The 15,054-nt window shown below is 55.7% G+C and overlaps 6 protein-coding genes across 6 annotated transcripts; 2 read left to right on the top strand and 4 right to left on the bottom strand.

Annotated features, from left to right (window-relative positions):
- Positions 1–356: 356 nt before the first annotated feature.
- HETIRDRAFT_101349 (Esterase/Lipase) lies at positions 357–2,878 on the top strand (the record flags this gene model as incomplete). Its single annotated transcript, XM_009548416.1, has 13 exons — positions 357–553; positions 616–794; positions 1,031–1,058; positions 1,113–1,187; positions 1,251–1,258; positions 1,322–1,387; positions 1,499–1,517; positions 1,581–1,848; positions 1,911–2,016; positions 2,072–2,123; positions 2,189–2,442; positions 2,514–2,551; positions 2,624–2,878. 13 exons carry the CDS (start codon positions 357–359, stop codon positions 2,876–2,878), a joined length of 1,545 nt encoding a protein of 514 aa, XP_009546711.1.
- Positions 2,879–3,233: 355 nt separating this feature from the next.
- On the bottom strand, positions 3,234–3,763 carry HETIRDRAFT_115608 (uncharacterized protein; the record flags this gene model as incomplete). The annotated part of the gene is made up of 4 exons (XM_009548415.1): positions 3,234–3,254; positions 3,322–3,382; positions 3,441–3,573; positions 3,661–3,763. 4 exons carry the CDS (start codon positions 3,761–3,763, stop codon positions 3,234–3,236), a joined length of 318 nt encoding a protein of 105 aa, XP_009546710.1.
- Positions 3,764–5,190: 1,427 nt separating this feature from the next.
- HETIRDRAFT_427282 (uncharacterized protein) lies at positions 5,191–6,223 on the bottom strand (the record flags this gene model as incomplete). The annotated part of the gene is made up of 5 exons (XM_009548414.1): positions 5,191–5,394; positions 5,451–5,545; positions 5,615–5,882; positions 5,937–6,031; positions 6,091–6,223. The coding sequence occupies 5 exons, from the start codon at positions 6,221–6,223 to the stop codon at positions 5,191–5,193; spliced, it is 795 nt and encodes a 264-aa protein (XP_009546709.1).
- Positions 6,224–6,665: 442 nt separating this feature from the next.
- On the top strand, positions 6,666–8,539 carry HETIRDRAFT_427281 (uncharacterized protein; the record flags this gene model as incomplete). Its single annotated transcript, XM_009548413.1, has 8 exons — positions 6,666–6,820; positions 6,869–7,030; positions 7,225–7,347; positions 7,377–7,651; positions 7,760–7,884; positions 8,062–8,225; positions 8,256–8,335; positions 8,451–8,539. 8 exons carry the CDS (start codon positions 6,666–6,668, stop codon positions 8,537–8,539), a joined length of 1,173 nt encoding a protein of 390 aa, XP_009546708.1.
- Positions 8,540–8,909: 370 nt separating this feature from the next.
- HETIRDRAFT_61316 (glycoside hydrolase family 16 protein) lies at positions 8,910–10,948 on the bottom strand. The gene is made up of 9 exons (XM_009547575.1): positions 10,755–10,948; positions 10,653–10,680; positions 10,391–10,583; positions 10,192–10,311; positions 9,884–10,065; positions 9,807–9,822; positions 9,593–9,746; positions 9,543–9,545; positions 8,910–9,418 (listed from the first exon to the last, which is right to left on the bottom strand). The coding sequence occupies exons 1-9, from the start codon at positions 10,885–10,887 to the stop codon at positions 9,174–9,176; spliced, it is 1,074 nt and encodes a 357-aa protein (XP_009545870.1). The 5' UTR covers positions 10,888–10,948; the 3' UTR covers positions 8,910–9,173.
- Positions 10,949–11,571: 623 nt separating this feature from the next.
- HETIRDRAFT_150381 (uncharacterized protein) lies at positions 11,572–14,577 on the bottom strand (the record flags this gene model as incomplete). The annotated part of the gene is made up of 4 exons (XM_009548412.1): positions 11,572–13,749; positions 13,862–13,925; positions 13,982–14,034; positions 14,352–14,577. 4 exons carry the CDS (start codon positions 14,575–14,577, stop codon positions 11,981–11,983), a joined length of 2,112 nt encoding a protein of 703 aa, XP_009546707.1. The 3' UTR covers positions 11,572–11,980.
- Positions 14,578–15,054: the final 477 nt, after the last annotated feature.

The following is a 15,054-nucleotide window of genomic DNA, read 5'->3' as shown; positions in this document are numbered from 1 at the left end:
GAAGTATTATTGCATGTGCATTTCGGCCGCGCATCTCGTGGAGAAAGCGATATAAATCCACCTAGCTGAGTGCTAAGCGCTAAGCGCGCTGAATGACTCATCTTCTTTTGACTGGCTCATATCATCAAAACGACTAAAAGGATGCTCAAGCGATATTCATCAGTGTGATCGGGACAGTCATCGCACCTCACCCTTACCGTTTGTAAGTCTGGATCAAACATCTTGACTCTTGCCTCGCAGACGCGTCACTGCTTGTTTAGCCCGGAAGACCAGCAAAATGCCCTTATAAATAACCAAGGGCCTTTTCCACAAACGTTCGAATCTCTAATTATTGCCATCGTTCGACTCGCCTTATCATGAAGTGGTTCTTACAGATAGGTAGTGCGGTGCTACTCGGAGTCGCCTTGGGCGTCGAATTTGGGGTAGTGGGAGTCGCCTTTCACAATCTGAGCTCTTCGAGTCGACCGACTGTGCGCCTAGACCACGGGACGTTCCTGGAAAATGGCTCAGGCAATGTCTCGCAGTTTCTCGGCATACCTTATGCTCTTTCCCCGTATGTCCATCGAGCCCGACGTGCGCGCAGGCCGCGCGACTAAATCCACTCGTTTGGAACAGCACTGGAGACCGTCGCCTGCGTCTCCCCAAACCGCATCCACCTTACAATGGCACGTACAACGCCACGACATTCGGCTTGTTGTGTCCCCAGCAACCTGTGATGCCGGTCACCCCGAACGAAGAACTCGCGCAGCTCTTGGGTGCTCTGCGCTCAAGCGGAAACGCGCAGGGCGAAGATTGTTCGCGATTTTTCCAACCACTAGTCTTCGATGGATTCTGACGCGATGCGGGCCTGACCGTCAACATGCGGGTTCACAAAAATGTCACAAGGATATCAAAGCTACCTGTGATGGCGGTATGTAGTCCGAAACTTGTGCTAGAATCATTTCTTACATTTCGCGGTCCGGCAGTATATCTACGGCGGTGAGCGCATCGCGTCTATTTACATCTATGATACTCAGCACTGTCAATCTAGGCGGGTTCCAAGCAGAGGAGACTGCGATGTAACACATTCGCTATCTGAAACTACTTTATTGTAAGTTGATCATATTTTGTAGATACGACGGCGGCGTCATTGTGCAAACGTCACTCGACTTGGGTTTGCCCGTGGTTTATATCAGCATGAACTACAGGTGAGCCTCTTTGTCCTCCTGACGTGTTTTCCAAAGACTGAGTTGCATTTTCCTGGACGTTAGATTATCTGGTGCGTTATAAAAACTTTGAAATTGTTTGCTTTCTCGTGCGTTGATCCATTGCAACTTTTCAGCCTATGGGCCTCTAGGTGGAGCTGAAATCAAGAATGCCGGCGTTGGGAACCTCGGCCTCCAGGATTGTGAGTGCGATAAATCCTTGTACAAGCCTTTGCCAACGTAAAAGCTCTTTTATTGTTCAAAACGTCTGGCCCTACGATGGGTCCAGAAGTACATCGACGCGTTCGGTGGAGACCCGAAGAAAGTCATCATGTACGTAGATATCCATCTCAGCACTGGGTATTCGCGCCGGTGGAGCTCATTGCACCCCTTCAGCTGGGGCGAGAGCGCAGGCGCAATGTCAGTCGGCACGCACGTGCTTGCCAACGACGGTAACGCCGAGGGGCTGTTCCGCGGCGGCATCATGCAGTCCGGCTCGCCGCTGCCCGTCGGCGACATCATGCACGGGCAGAAGTACTATAACCTTATGGTTGAGCGGACAGGGTGTGCGGGCGCGAGCGATACGCTGCAGTGCTTGCGCCAGGTGCCGTACGATGTGTTCCAGGCTGCGTCAAACAGCACACCGTCGATATTCGATTACCAGGTAGGCCGGACGATATTTCTTGCATCATTGGTGTGAGAGGTGTTGACATTTGGGGTTTGAAGTCTATGCAGCTGCCGTGGTGGCCACGAGCTGACGGGGTATTCTTGAAAGAGAATGCACAATTGCTCACCGAGCAAGGAAGGGTCGCAGACATGCCTTTCATCTCGGGTGCGTCCTAACAGTCTCTCTGGTTCGACATTGGAGACTAACTACTTATCCTCAGGGGATTGCGAAGACGAAGGGACGTTCTTCTCGCTGAGTTCCCATAACGTTACGTATGTCGTTACGAACACCGCTGCCTTTGTGCTCTGTTCAACGTACGCATTTGGATTTAATCCAGGACCGACTACGAAGCACGCGGGTATATAGCATCGAACTACTACCCCCAGTCCACCGCGGACGACATCAACCGCCTGATGGCGCTCTACCCCTCCGACCCCGCACAGGGCTCACCGTTCGACACAGGCGCAGATAACGCATTGTCGCCGCAGTACAAACACCTCGCCGCACTCCAGGGCGACCTCGCGTTCCAAGCACCGCGCCGCTTCTTCCTGCGCGCACGGGCAGACGCGCACCAGCGCATCTGGGCCTTCCGTACGCACGCGTTTTCTCTCTCCGCTCCAATAGGACCCATTCCTCACACCTGTGCTAAATCGATTCCGCAGTGTCCAAGCGCCTGAAGAGCCTGCCGTACATGGGTTCGGTGCGTCCTCTCTGTTTTTATCTCCCTCGCGCGCGCGCACGGCTCGTAGCTCGGCTGACATGCGGCGCGCAGTTCCACGGATCTGACAACGTTTACGGGTCCGGGAATCTCGATCTGGTCGACTTCTTCGTCCGCTTCGCGCACACGCTCGACCCCAACGTCGGCGCGCCGCGCACCGGCGCTGTGCACTGGCCCCGATACTCGTCCGCGTCGCCCGCACTGATGACCTTCTTGGACGGCGCGGTCTCGCTCGCGCTCTCCAACGACACGTATAGGTCGGAGGGCTTCGAGCTGCTGACGCAGCTGACTCTAGAACATCCTTTCTAAAAGAGGAAGAAAAAGGAACCATAGATTATCATACCGTTCATAGTTACATCCTTCGGAGTCTTTCCAGCTCAAGGAAATGTCGCTGAGGATAGCCTAGCTCGAGTTGTGGGACTCGGCTTGAGCCGCAGCAACCATCAGAGACATGCTCACCTACTTCAGTGACTCCCTGTTCCTATCCTTTAGTAATTATTCATATAATCATTGCACCATTCATAGTTTCTTTTCTGTGTTCGCTTCGTGCTGAAATGCATTATTTAAGAGATCTTTGCGCACATGCACCTTCAGGCAGTAGGTGTTACATGAGTACAGAGAGATGTTCGACTGCTTCCTCGTGCCTCCTTGATCAGAGTCCAACTCAGTTGCCGTCGTTGCGGCACTGACAAAAAGAAAATAAGCACCGTCAGCGATGTCGATAGCAATGCAGGGTCTAGCAAGGAACTCACGCAGACGCTGATCTTTTCGCCGTTGCACGACCCGGACTGAGAGTCAGAGCGGCAGGCATACCTGTCCAGAAGTAGGATGTCTAATGGTATGTGTGGCTCAGACGTGCGCGGAGACGTACCAGTTATTGAGGATCTTCGCCCCGGTGATGGTGACCGGGGACGAGGAGCAGGTGAACTTGCCGCTCGTGCACACGTTCACGCCTGTAGCGATGTAGGTCTCAACGGCCTTGCACGAGTCGTCGTAGAAACGGTCTGCGATATCAAGAGAACACCAGTATGAGCAAATCAGAGGGTAGGCTACGCCGGAAAAGTACAGGGGTGGAGGGTGGAAAGGCGCACAGTTCTGGTTCCCGAGGTCGGCGATGCCGTAGTTGAAGCCAGGACAGATGGCATTGACACCGACCGCGGTGAGGGCAACAGCAACAAAGGTCAACTTGATCATCATCTGATGAGTGAAGGAAAGTCAGGGCGCCATCGATGTGCACTCGAAGACCGCAGTGCGCACCTCCGTAAAAGTGTCAATGCTTGGGGTGTGCAAGGAGTTTTGGGAGTGCTGAAAGAAAGAGCAGATGCTGAGGTCTTATATACTCGAAATTGAGTGTCACCAAATCATGAGAAATATGAGAGCATCTGGCCGCATCTGGCCGGGTCATCGCATGGCCGTGACCGGCAATATATTGAATGATGCAGAAACGAGGGTACCGTGGCCCTGAACGCCCACGCAGTCAGCGAGTCGTCCTGTTGTCTCCAAGTTGGTGAAGCAAGGCGCATACATAGCTCGAGCGTTCAAGGAGGCTACACCTCCAGCGCTGAGAGAGATGGAGCCCATATCATACCTTTTAAAGTTTCCAAGCTGTGTATACTCGAATGGGCACGCCGCACCGCTCTCAACGTAGCGCTTCATGGACTTGAGGCCGATCACAGACTCGCAATCCTACTTGGGAGATGCGTGTATATGCTGATGAGATGCACCCTCATCAGGACAGAGGAAAGGCCAGCGAATATTGCGAAGAAAAAGGGGTTGGAACCAGAACATCGCGGATCACATTGTGTCCCTCTGATATCACTTCAGGCAATCAAGCCGGTCTTGTGAGCTGTGAAAGGTCGGGAAGAGCTGACCTGAAAGTTTAGCAGAAGCACTTTACGGCCAGGTCCTAAAAAATAGGCCCAAGATCCGGAAAAAAGGGGATTAGTCGGAACGTTGAATACGAGACCTGAACAGCGTACGACTGGGGAGAAGAGCGGACAACAAGCGGAGATATCGGCATGTACTCAACCGGACACGGCCAAAATATTCCCGTCAGCATATTCTTTTATGTCGAGGGCCATCGTTCGTATGACTCCGAGATGTCAAGGCAGTTAGATGGAGCCACAATAATAAGCCGTAGGTCATGGTTTTAGTCAAAAGTTAACGTAGTTCCATATGGGCACGAAAATTGGAGTGGCGTTAGCTGCTGGCGCACGCCGAAACCTAGTTTCAAGACGCACAGCGGGATGAATATATCACAACGAACATCCGCTGTCACTGTGCAGTGTGCAGTGTGGAGCCTCGGCGGTAGGCGCATCACTGGACAAGGGGCGTCGAATCCTAATGAGGGTGAAAATGTAACAGGTTATCCGGCTAGGTCCGATCGTTTTGCATCAGTGAGACCTACAAAACACGTTGGTGAGAAACGGGAAAACAATGGCACATACTTGGCACATCCATACATTTCAAACTATGTTGTAAATCTGCTGACACTCATCCCATTCGGTGTCCGACATATGTGGAATCAACTCAATTAATAACGAAGCATATAGGTAAAATGTACGTGGAATCAGCTCGATCACGACAAGAGATAAGAGTACGGATGGCTTCGCATTCTGTAATTAACCTTGGAGAGCCTGTCGCTGCGCCAGGAGTGTGGTAGAAACGGCAGGACAGCCCTTCCCTGGTCCGTTCAAATTCTGCAACGTGATGAGAGCGGTGTTGATGCGAGCGAGTTGGGAGGGGACAGAGTTGTCAGTGGGGAAGATGACTGCTATCGGAGGGTTGTTGACGGCGTGGCCGGCAGTAACATCAGCTGTCAGGTGCTGGATGATGGATCTTCGTTAGTGCCGTACCAAAGAAACCGGAGGCGGCACTTTACCTGGAGGAAGGTCGCACGATCGGGCGGGCATGCGCAAGGAATCTTAATGGGTTGGCCATTGGGACCGTTCACAGCGCCGTCGCAGTCTCCCGTACCTACGTACGTGAGTCAGTATTCCTCATTCTCAAAGTCAAACGCCCAAATCCCACCAGTAGGGTTCACACCGGAGTGGAAGCCAAGATCAGGCGCAAGTCGTGAAATATCCGCAGAACTTGTACGCTTTCCGGGCGCTGCGTTGATGGCAGCTTGCTGGGCAAGAAGGGTCGTTGATACCGCAGGACAACCTTGGCCGGGGCCGTGAAGGTTCTGCAGCGTGATGAGAGAAGCGATGATACGCGTGTTCTTTGAAGCTTTAGAGTTATCCGTCGGGAACGTGACGGCAATAGGGGGATTGTTGATTGCATGTCCGGCAGCGACGTTCGCATTCAAAGCCTGATATCACGAACGTCAGATGTTGACACAATCAGACGAAAGCAGCGGAGTCACCTGCAAGAAAGTGTTGCGGTCTGGAGGGCACGCGCAGGGGATTTTTATGGGCCTGCCGTCACGTCCGTTGACGGCACCATCACAGTCCCCAGTCCCTGTGTGGCGGTTATTATGGATTCACAGAATACCCGAGATGAAGAGCGCAGATACTAACCGGTAGGGTTCACCCCGGCATGAAATCCGAGGTCAGGGACCAGGTTTGGGTCCACGTCCCTTTTGACAGAAGCTGATGTGACAGAGACAACAAAGACAGCGGCAAGAGGAACGAGAGCGGACGTGAACTTCATTATTTCAAGTAGAAATTGGTTACCGGAAAATGTCAATCGTAAAGTTGGAAGATGAATGGAGGGGAAGGTGGTGATTGTTAGGATGAAAGGCCCCAGGTGTGCTTTTATATACCACCAGAGCATCCGATGGGCATGATTCAGTAGTCATATTGCTGGTTTTGTAGAATGCTGTTCCGAAACATAAACTTGAACATACTCGAGAGTTGATGAGAGTCGATGTCGGAAGTGTCTGAGATGGACGGTGACCGGATCCGGCCGGAGGGCTCCAGGTTAGTCACGCATTCCCCTATCTCACCTGAAACGCCTGTTCTCAATATCAATAGTACCTGCACAGACCTGCACTCATCTCATCCCACATCGTTATATTCGTCTGCATCATACTGTACGCAGCACAGGATGCTGAAAAAAATCTTGTAATTGACAGCGTCGTCTCCTTGGCCCGATGTTGCGCGTTCCTCTCCCTGCACCTGTTCTGTGGGCCCTCACGAGCTTCTACCTCTCTCTGCATTGCAAACTACTTCCGAATGCATTGCACAGCGATGCAGACAGCTACTTGGGCAAGATTAATGATCATATTACCCTCGTCCTCGATGGTCGGTGTTCGTTGTATATCTGCGATTCTGCGCCCTGGATTTCCGTCTGCAGAGCCAACTTTCGACGTGCATTCTTTGATATCATGGATGCTGTGTCTGCAATTCTTTCTGGAGCCCTCGAATATTGTTGGGTGTGCTTGTGCACGATCGGCTTCCCGCCGACATGTGTTTCAGTCCCACTGCGGGCGCAGCTTGTGAAAACTCAGGAGCCGACGTACGTTTGGCGTTTGCGATCCTAGACCTGTCCATGACATTCGATCGAAAGAGCTATCATTATTCTTTGGTCCAGTGCGCGGAGGCGGGGATGAAATGCTGTAGTAGTCTGTGCAAGGTCCTGCACGATTCGAGGCGAGCCACGCCTGATCCCTGTTGCAGGTTGCACACCGTTATCTGAGATTTTTGAGCAAGGTTTCGATACGATGTTGGAACGCTTGGAACCTGTGCGACGACGGGGTGTTTTGGAGTGGGGGCGCGGGTGCTCGTTGAGCCAGAGACGGTCGTCGATGTTGCCGCGCCTTTGTCCCAGGCCGAGTGCCCGCTGGCAGTGCATTGCATTGCAGCGCGGTGCCCATCGACCGCCGGACGGTGCACTGTGTTTTACCGACCCCGCGCGTGGAGCCCGGACAACCTTTTCAATGGGGCCCAATGCGGGAGGGCGGGTTACGAAAAAGGAGGCGCGGGTCACGAACCTCCGACTTGAGCTCGATAGTTCTGAGGCTGGGCGGATTCGGAAGCCTCTTCCTCTTTTTTGATGCACAGCAGGGTGAGGTCAAGGTATCATCCCATATCATACCATCTATGCGCATGACGCGGGCGCAGCAAGAATACCACACAGGTCAGTCTTATTTCTCAGTTCGACCTCGGAATCACATTCTTCAACAATATTGTTTCGGCGATTGTTTTGATCTTGACTTGATCACCTTTGCCGAGCTGGACTTTGTAGGCACGGCGCAGACTAACCAGGGAACGATGCCAGCGAGTGCTTCCGCGCAGGCCTGCGTCGACCTGAGTACCGGGTTCAATGAGGGCGCGCGTGGTCTAGTCAATAGTAATTTTCAGCCGTTCAAGGTATGTGACCAGTCTCGTGTTAAAGTACTGTTGGACTGTGTATACATGCGTTGATGTTTTCTTGTCGAGTGCACAGAGGTGAGGTATTTCGGTCCTGGGACGACCAACACGACGGTAAAGGCAAGCCTGACCGAGGTTGTGACATCTATCTTCTAAGCTTCTTCTGCCTCGACACAGATGACCTTGCAGACGGCCACGCAGGCAACCATCGACTCAAATCCAGCCCTGGTCACAGCCACTAAAGGAAAGGGTGGATCTGTACGCAAACGAGTCCCCCTCGCCTGTCTCAATGAAGGTCCACCCATCTCGTTGGTAGGCTCGGCGACCGTGAAAGCCAACCAGTGCGTAATCCCAAATCTTGTCATTGACAGTCCATTGACACCTAATCCCTGGGCCTACGTCTATAGAGATTGCACGATTGAAGGCATGCTGTACGCATTGACGCGCCTCAGTGCGCAAGCTTCGACTTTTGTCTTAATTTTCTTCCCATTCTCGAAATCCTCTTCTTCTCGTGTTACATCCTCATCCCTCCTCCCAAATTTCGGTGCTATCATGCATGGTTGTAGGCATTCCCTATCGTCCCCAGGCCAATCTCTTCGTCCATCACTTCATTCATTATGTCCATCGTCCCCTCATGAACTCATTGCCGTGCTGATCCTTGAAAAGCTGACAAACACATAACAAAAGGCAAGCTGATGATCCCGATCTAAGCATCCCTTTCCATATCTTCAAACTGTTCCTGCTTGAAGCAGAAGCTGTCCAGATAGAGCACCTTATTGTCGTCTGTGTCCTGCATCCTTTAACATATGTATCATCTGTCTCCGCGATCGTTCAACGGCGGCCCGCCCACCGGTGCATCTAAGCCCACCTGCCTTTATATCCCAGAGCACTTCCCTTTTATCACCGCCTCCCTTTCCCTTAGCGAACCCAGCGGACTCTTCTGAGTCTCTTTAACAAGATGCCCAAATGTAGCTTCTCGTTTCCTCCGGCCGAAGCCGGGTAAAAAGAAACCAGTCGTGCACGGTGTGAACGACGCTCGAGTTCATATCTCGAGAGTCGAGCAAAATCTCTATAGATAGCCCTGAGGCGGTGACACGAGGAATGATTAGTCCACCCACATCCGTTACAACTACTACTGCCGCTGCTCGGCGTGGGCTCTACATATATATATCGAGTGAGCATTTCGCAGATGGGCTACAGATTCGTTAGATCCAAGGTAGCAGCGCTCCAGCACAAGGGCCCCGCCCTTCTCGTTCTCTCCTCCCTCCATCCAAACGGGCGCCGAGCATCTACAGCAGGGCGTGGAGCATGTACGCAGCCGCGGCTGCGACCCCGCCGAGCGTCGCCGCAAGGTTGGAGAACACGCGCGCGGGAGCGCCGCTCGTCGAGGTGACGACGGACGAGGAGGAGCCGTAGATGCGGACGTGCTGCACCTCGAAGTACGCGTTGTCGTAGTTTGACGGCGAGCCGATGACGTAGTCGTTGTAGCACGTCCCCGTGCACGTCTCGGCGAACACGCTCGCGGAGCCAGCTATTGAGCGAATCCACGGCCCGTCAGAGGCGTGTTCTTGTTCCAGAAAAGGAGGTTGTTACGCACCGAAATCTAAACAGCGCCAAGGGGGAGAGGGGGAAAGGGGGAGAAGGGGAAGAGAAGATTAAATCAGTCGGGGTCATTGGGCGCGATTCCCAGGCAGGGTGTGGGACTGACCTCCACAGAGCGTGATGTCGAAGATCAGATGCTGGGACGAGAAGAACTTGTCGATGGTGCAGCTCGTCGAGGGGTAGTTGGCCACGGGCGTTCCAAGCGCAGAGGTGTCGACTGAGCTGGCATTGCCTTGCAGCGAGCTGGGGACGTCGGGGCGCTATATCAAGAACGGTGTTAAAATGTCCAGTTCTATATTTGTCAAATATAGAGCACTGACCGAGAAGAACCAAATTCTATCAAAAGGACCCACGATCAGTCAGACACGAGTCAGACACCAGGGGAGGGTGGACTCACGAAATGCCAGATTCCGCAAACTCGGTCACGAACACCCCTCCGCCGGCAGAGGCGAATCCGGCGCCGTACGATGCAGTACTGGGATTCGTGACGACGCAGCCCTCGTTGCTGTTCGCTTCGAAAGAGCAGTCCGTCGAGTTTTGAAGGGTGCTGGTCTGGGTCGGGCTCGTGACAGTGCATCCCTAAATCCAAAAATAGGTCAGTCAGGCGACTGGGTATATTTATAGATGTAATAATAGGACAACGGATGGATGGATGGATGGATGGATGGATGGCACGAGGAAGGAGTGTGGAAGAATGGAACGTACGGGATTGGTATGCAGAGCGAACTGGTTGTGGGTGACTTGATTCACGCCCTCGAAAGTGTCGATCTCACCTCCGTTGGGCCAGTTGGGTGCCTGCGACCACCACGCGGGCCACACGGAGCACTGTGCACCACGCCAGAAGCATCAGAAATCGCCGAGTCGCGCGCCGCGCGAGCGTGAAGACAAGGCAAGACAAACCCACTCCATACGGCACATGCAACATATCCGCGACGAAGACGCTCCCGACGCCGTACGAGTCTTTCGACGAGATGCGGATGGTGTTGCGCTTGTCGTTGAACGCGACGGTCGTGGTGTTGTCGACCTTCATGATGGCGTTGCCCGCGCTGTTGACGAACGCGAGCTTGTCCGACTTCGCCGCACTCGCATTTAGGAAGCTGTATCGCGCAGCCCCCGGGTCAGACGACAAGAACCAGCCGATGACACGACAAAGCAAGCGGACGTACATGGCATCGCCGTTGGTAAGGTTATCGACTGCAAAGATGCGCAGCAAACTGAGCACAGCCCAGCGGTGCACGATAACCACGAAAAGAAAAGAAAAAACTCACAGTTGCCGTAAAAGTCCCAATCATCGAAGAACGTGGTGCCCGCGTACTCTTTCACCATGCTATACGACGCGCCCGCGCGCACGAGCGCGGGCAGGGCGAGCGCCAGAGCGCACAAAGACTTCGAGAGGACCATTTTCGGCGGGGGGTATTATCGAGAAGTGAAGAGAAGAGAGTGTGGGCGATGGAAGTGGGAATAGGTGGGCTTGATGAAGCAGTGACGAGCGGCGATATATTATACTCCACTTGTTCCGAATTCAAAGATAGGCTGTGATGGTCTGTGATGGTCGATCCAACGAGGCGTGGTCAGGCGTGGCCCTTAAAGAATGCCTGGACTCTCCAACTCCGCAGCAGCAGTCCTAGTCCGTGAGTGGCCGCCGGTCAGTGGCAAGGCGATAGCTGTTTTATTAGCAAAAAACAGGCTTGAGCAGATGAGAATATAGGCGTCCTTATAGCCAGACAAGGGGAGCGAAAGAGATGGGAGGGGGAGACAAGGGGGAGGTACGACGACCGGCAGATCGCTAACGCACCCACGGTGTTCTTTAAATAAACCACAGCCCTCGTCGCCGTGCGTAGCGATGAGCCGGTGGAGCTAGTATCTGTGTCATCGCGGCTGGCTAGCTCACCTGGCCATCTCCCCTCTCTCCTCCGCCTCCACCTTCCAAGGCATGCACATATTCATCTAAGAGAAGTCTATACACGGTATTTCCCAAAACGAGATGATTTTCTCTAGCTTGCTGCTCGGTACAAGTGACTGATATTTATGGGTTCGCGCTTACCATGTGAAAAGATCGGTCTCGTTCGACTTCTTTGCTCCATTGCGACAATGCTAGTGCGCACACCCCGTCATACTCAAAAACAGTGAAAAGAAAGATGCATAGGGACACGGGAACCGCCAAGGCCCCGAAATAATACGATACGAGAGTGGTGTATATATGTAGAAGACCTGTCCAGAAGCCATAACGCCACTAATCAGAGTCTCCGAGGCAGAATACGAGAAACACATAAACGAGAACGCAAACGCGGGAGACAAAAAACCAACCAGAAACAGAGAAGGGGAGGCTATACATCACTATAAGCGGAACCGGGAATCCAAATTCTGTATCAAACATTAGATGACGGGCACGATGGCGGCGACAACGACCAGCTGCACACTCTCCTCCTCCTCATTATGCGTCGTCGCCTCCACAACACCAAAGCAGCGCCGCCGGCCTCTCGCCGTGCAAAAATCAAGCCGACGACTCGCTCGACGCGCCCGCGGGCGCCTCGATGCCCATTTTTTTGCGGACCGCCTCGAACGTCTTGAGCATCTTGCGTCGCGCCCCCAGGGCAGCGACGCCCTTCGCCTCCAGCGCCGCCTCGTCCATCACGACCATGTCCTGCCAGTGCATCCCTTCAAAGTTCGGCGTGTACTTGTGCAGCCGCAGCGACCGCAGCCACCCCGGCACGTCCGTCAGCACCGAAGGATCCACGTCCTCCTCATCCTTCTTCCCGCCGCCGCCGCCGCCAACGCTGTTGCTGTCCCGGCCCATGTTCGACTTGAGCCCGGGCGACCGCCCACCGCCGAGCCCGCGCACGCCGCGGCTGTTCATCGCCTGGTGCTGCTGCTGCAGCCCGACGAACGCGCCGAGATTCGGCTGGCCGAACCCGCTCGCGGCCATCTGCGCCGCGAGCAGCTGCGCCTCGGGAGAGATGCCCATCGCGGTGAGGTTCGCCATGTTGAGCATGTTCATGTTCATGTTGAACGGGTTGAGCTGGCCCATCCCCGCGAGGCCCGCCATGCCGAGTCCGTTTGCGTTGGGCATGCCCATCCCCAGCCCGGGGCTGCCCAGGCCGAGGTTGAACCCGCCCATCCCGAGCCCCGCCATCCCGCCGTCGTCGCTCCCGAACCTGCCCGAAGATACATTGGAGAGCGCCGGGCTCCGCGCCCCGTTCCAGCCTCCAGCTCCGAATCCGTTATTGCCACCCCCGCTGACGTTCCTCAGGCCGCCAGGCGCATTGCGCTGTGACTGTTGCATCAAAAGCTGCTGCTGATGGTGTTGTTGTTGTTGCTGCTGTTGTTGCTGGATCGGGCCAGGCTGCTGCTGGCCCCCCATGACTAAATTTCCGTCGTCGCCGTACACGCTGTTGTTCTGACCCGCTGCGTCGCTGCCCGACGTCCCCTTGGACGCCCTGCGGAACTTCTTCGGGTCCTCCATGACCGGCACCCGCGTCCCGTTCCAGTCGCTCAGCTTCGCCGCCGCAACCTCGAGGTTCTGCCCCTGGCTCGCCGTGCTCTTCGCGAACATCGGCATGACGGGCGTGTTCACCATGCTCGCCCAGCTATCCCCGATCATCGGCGACAGCGCGTCCATGCCCTCGGGCCGCGGTGAGCGGAACGCCGCGCCCGCCGCGAGCCCCGTAAAGTCGGTGCTCTGCGGGCGCGAGCCCTTGCCGGGGTCGAGCACGATCTCCTGCGTCGGCGAGCCCGCGCGCTCCGCGACCTGCCCGAGCGCGCTCGAGCCGTTGCCCCACACGCCGCGGTCCCCGCTCGACGCGAGCGCCGGCGCGGAGATGCGGTGCGCGGCGTTGCTCGCCTTGAGCTTCGCGCGCTGCTGCGCGAGCGTCGCCGCCGCGTCGTTGGCAGCGGACGCCGCGCCCGCGGCGCTGAGCGTGTTCGCGGACTCGGGCGAGAGGAACGCAGACGCGCCCGTGGAGGAAGTGTCGAACGCGAGCGACTGCCTGTTCGCGGCTGCGCCGGCGCTGAAGGTGCGCGCGGAGGGCGAGCTCGGCATCGGGGACTTGAGCCCGGGCGACTTGAGGTTCATGCTGGCGAGCTTGGCCTCCATCTGGCTCTGCATCGAGCCGCCGACGGCGGGGCTCAAGAGGGCTGTCATCGGGTCCGACCTGGCCATTTGTTGCAGGACGGTGATGAAGAATCGGATCTGGACCTGAGTAGAATGTTGCAAAAGACTGTAAAGAGCGGCTGTGCGCTCGGCTTCAGAAAGGACCTTGAACCCTGTCGCGCGAATCGGCAGTCAGCATGACGATCCCGTACAAAGACGGCACGAAGACAAAGGGAGAGATCTCGAGGCAAGATAGGCTGCGATCTCAAAAAAAACGGAACTCACATTGTTCAATGGCGCTCAATTCTTCTTTGAAATTGACATCGAGAGAGGCGGCAGCCATCTCCTCCTAAACGGCGCATCAGCGCGATCCAGCGCCAAAAAACCGACGAAAACCGAACGTACCAGCGTGACTTCATAATTTTGGAGATTTTCGAACCACTGATCGATTGCCTCCGCTGCGATTGAAAAAAAGCGGTGCGTCAGCACAGGGCCATCGTCATCAAGCCACCAGCCGGTGCGAGCACGCGCCAGGGTCTCATTCGCCCCGCAGGCGGCCGGCGACTGTTGCCAGCGCGGACGCGAGCGAGCGAGCGATTCGCTACTCCGAGGCAGGGCCGCAACCCGTGGTATCCAAGACTCGACGGCATGGCACTGCGGCCATCAGCCGTGACGACGGGCCTCGCCACCCCACCCACCGCCCGTCACAGACACCGCCGCACGGCTCCCGCAATGCAAGCCATCGAGCCACGCCAACAGTAACAAAAAAGCGCACCTTCCGGGGTCTGGAACATGCCGGCGCTGCCCAGGAGCTCGCTGGTCGGCCTGCCCCCTGACGCGCCGCCGCCGGGGCGCGGCGAGGCGAGGTTGAACGCCTGGGAGCCGCTGGTGCCGCGGGCGGAGGGCCCCATGGATGCGCGCGAGTTGGGGGGCTTGCCGTTGCCGACGGGGGACGGGCTGGGTCCCGGGCTGGGGCTCGACGGAGGCCGGAGCGACGCCATTGACTGGACTGTTGTCGAGGGTGTTGTGGGTGGTGTGGGTTGTGGTGTGAGTGTGGTGTGTGTGGATGTGGATGTGGATGCGGAGAGAGAGGTTATAGACAAGGAAGAGCTGCGAGCGGTTCCGTTGGAAGAGGAAGGAGGCGAATCGTGGTTGTGATGAAGCGACGTCGAGTCGTGGCGAGAGAGCGATGGAGACCTGACTGGCTAGAATGAAGGAGCCCGCTGTGCTTAGCGAGGGGCTGCTGCGTCTAGACAAGACCAGCGGAGCCTGCCGGTCTAGGAGAACACAAACGACGGTGAGCGGGTGCGCGAGTCGACGTGGAAGACGACGAGGAGAGCAAGAGCTTGTCCGCGTGGTCACAACAACAACAGCCGCTTCTATCCGCACACCAGGCGGTCCCCGGACACCGCTCCCTCCCCCTGCTTTTTGTTTGTATCAAAACACCCCTGCGTCCGCATCATCCAAGATCATCCATC

This window comes from Heterobasidion irregulare (assembly GCF_000320585.1).
Source record: "Heterobasidion irregulare TC 32-1 unplaced genomic scaffold scaffold_05, whole genome shotgun sequence".
NCBI lineage: Eukaryota > Fungi > Basidiomycota > Agaricomycetes > Russulales > Bondarzewiaceae > Heterobasidion > Heterobasidion irregulare.
Note: the sequence above shows the minus strand (reverse complement) of the source record. Positions and strands in the feature narration are given on the sequence as shown.

Bases quoted from the DNA above. Each gene is read 5' to 3' on its own strand.
- HETIRDRAFT_61316 (XM_009547575.1), bottom strand. From the start codon at position 10,887: ATGGTCCTCTCGAAGTCTTTGTGCGCTCTGGCGCTCGCCCTGCCCGCG. The intron at 10,681-10,754 runs GTGAGTTTTTTC...GCATCTTTGCAG, and splicing joins TTGGGACTTTTACGGCAACT to TCGATAACCTTACCAACGGC. The intron at 10,584-10,652 runs GTACGTCCGCTT...TGCGCGATACAG, and splicing joins CTTACCAACGGCGATGCCAT to CTTCCTAAATGCGAGTGCGG.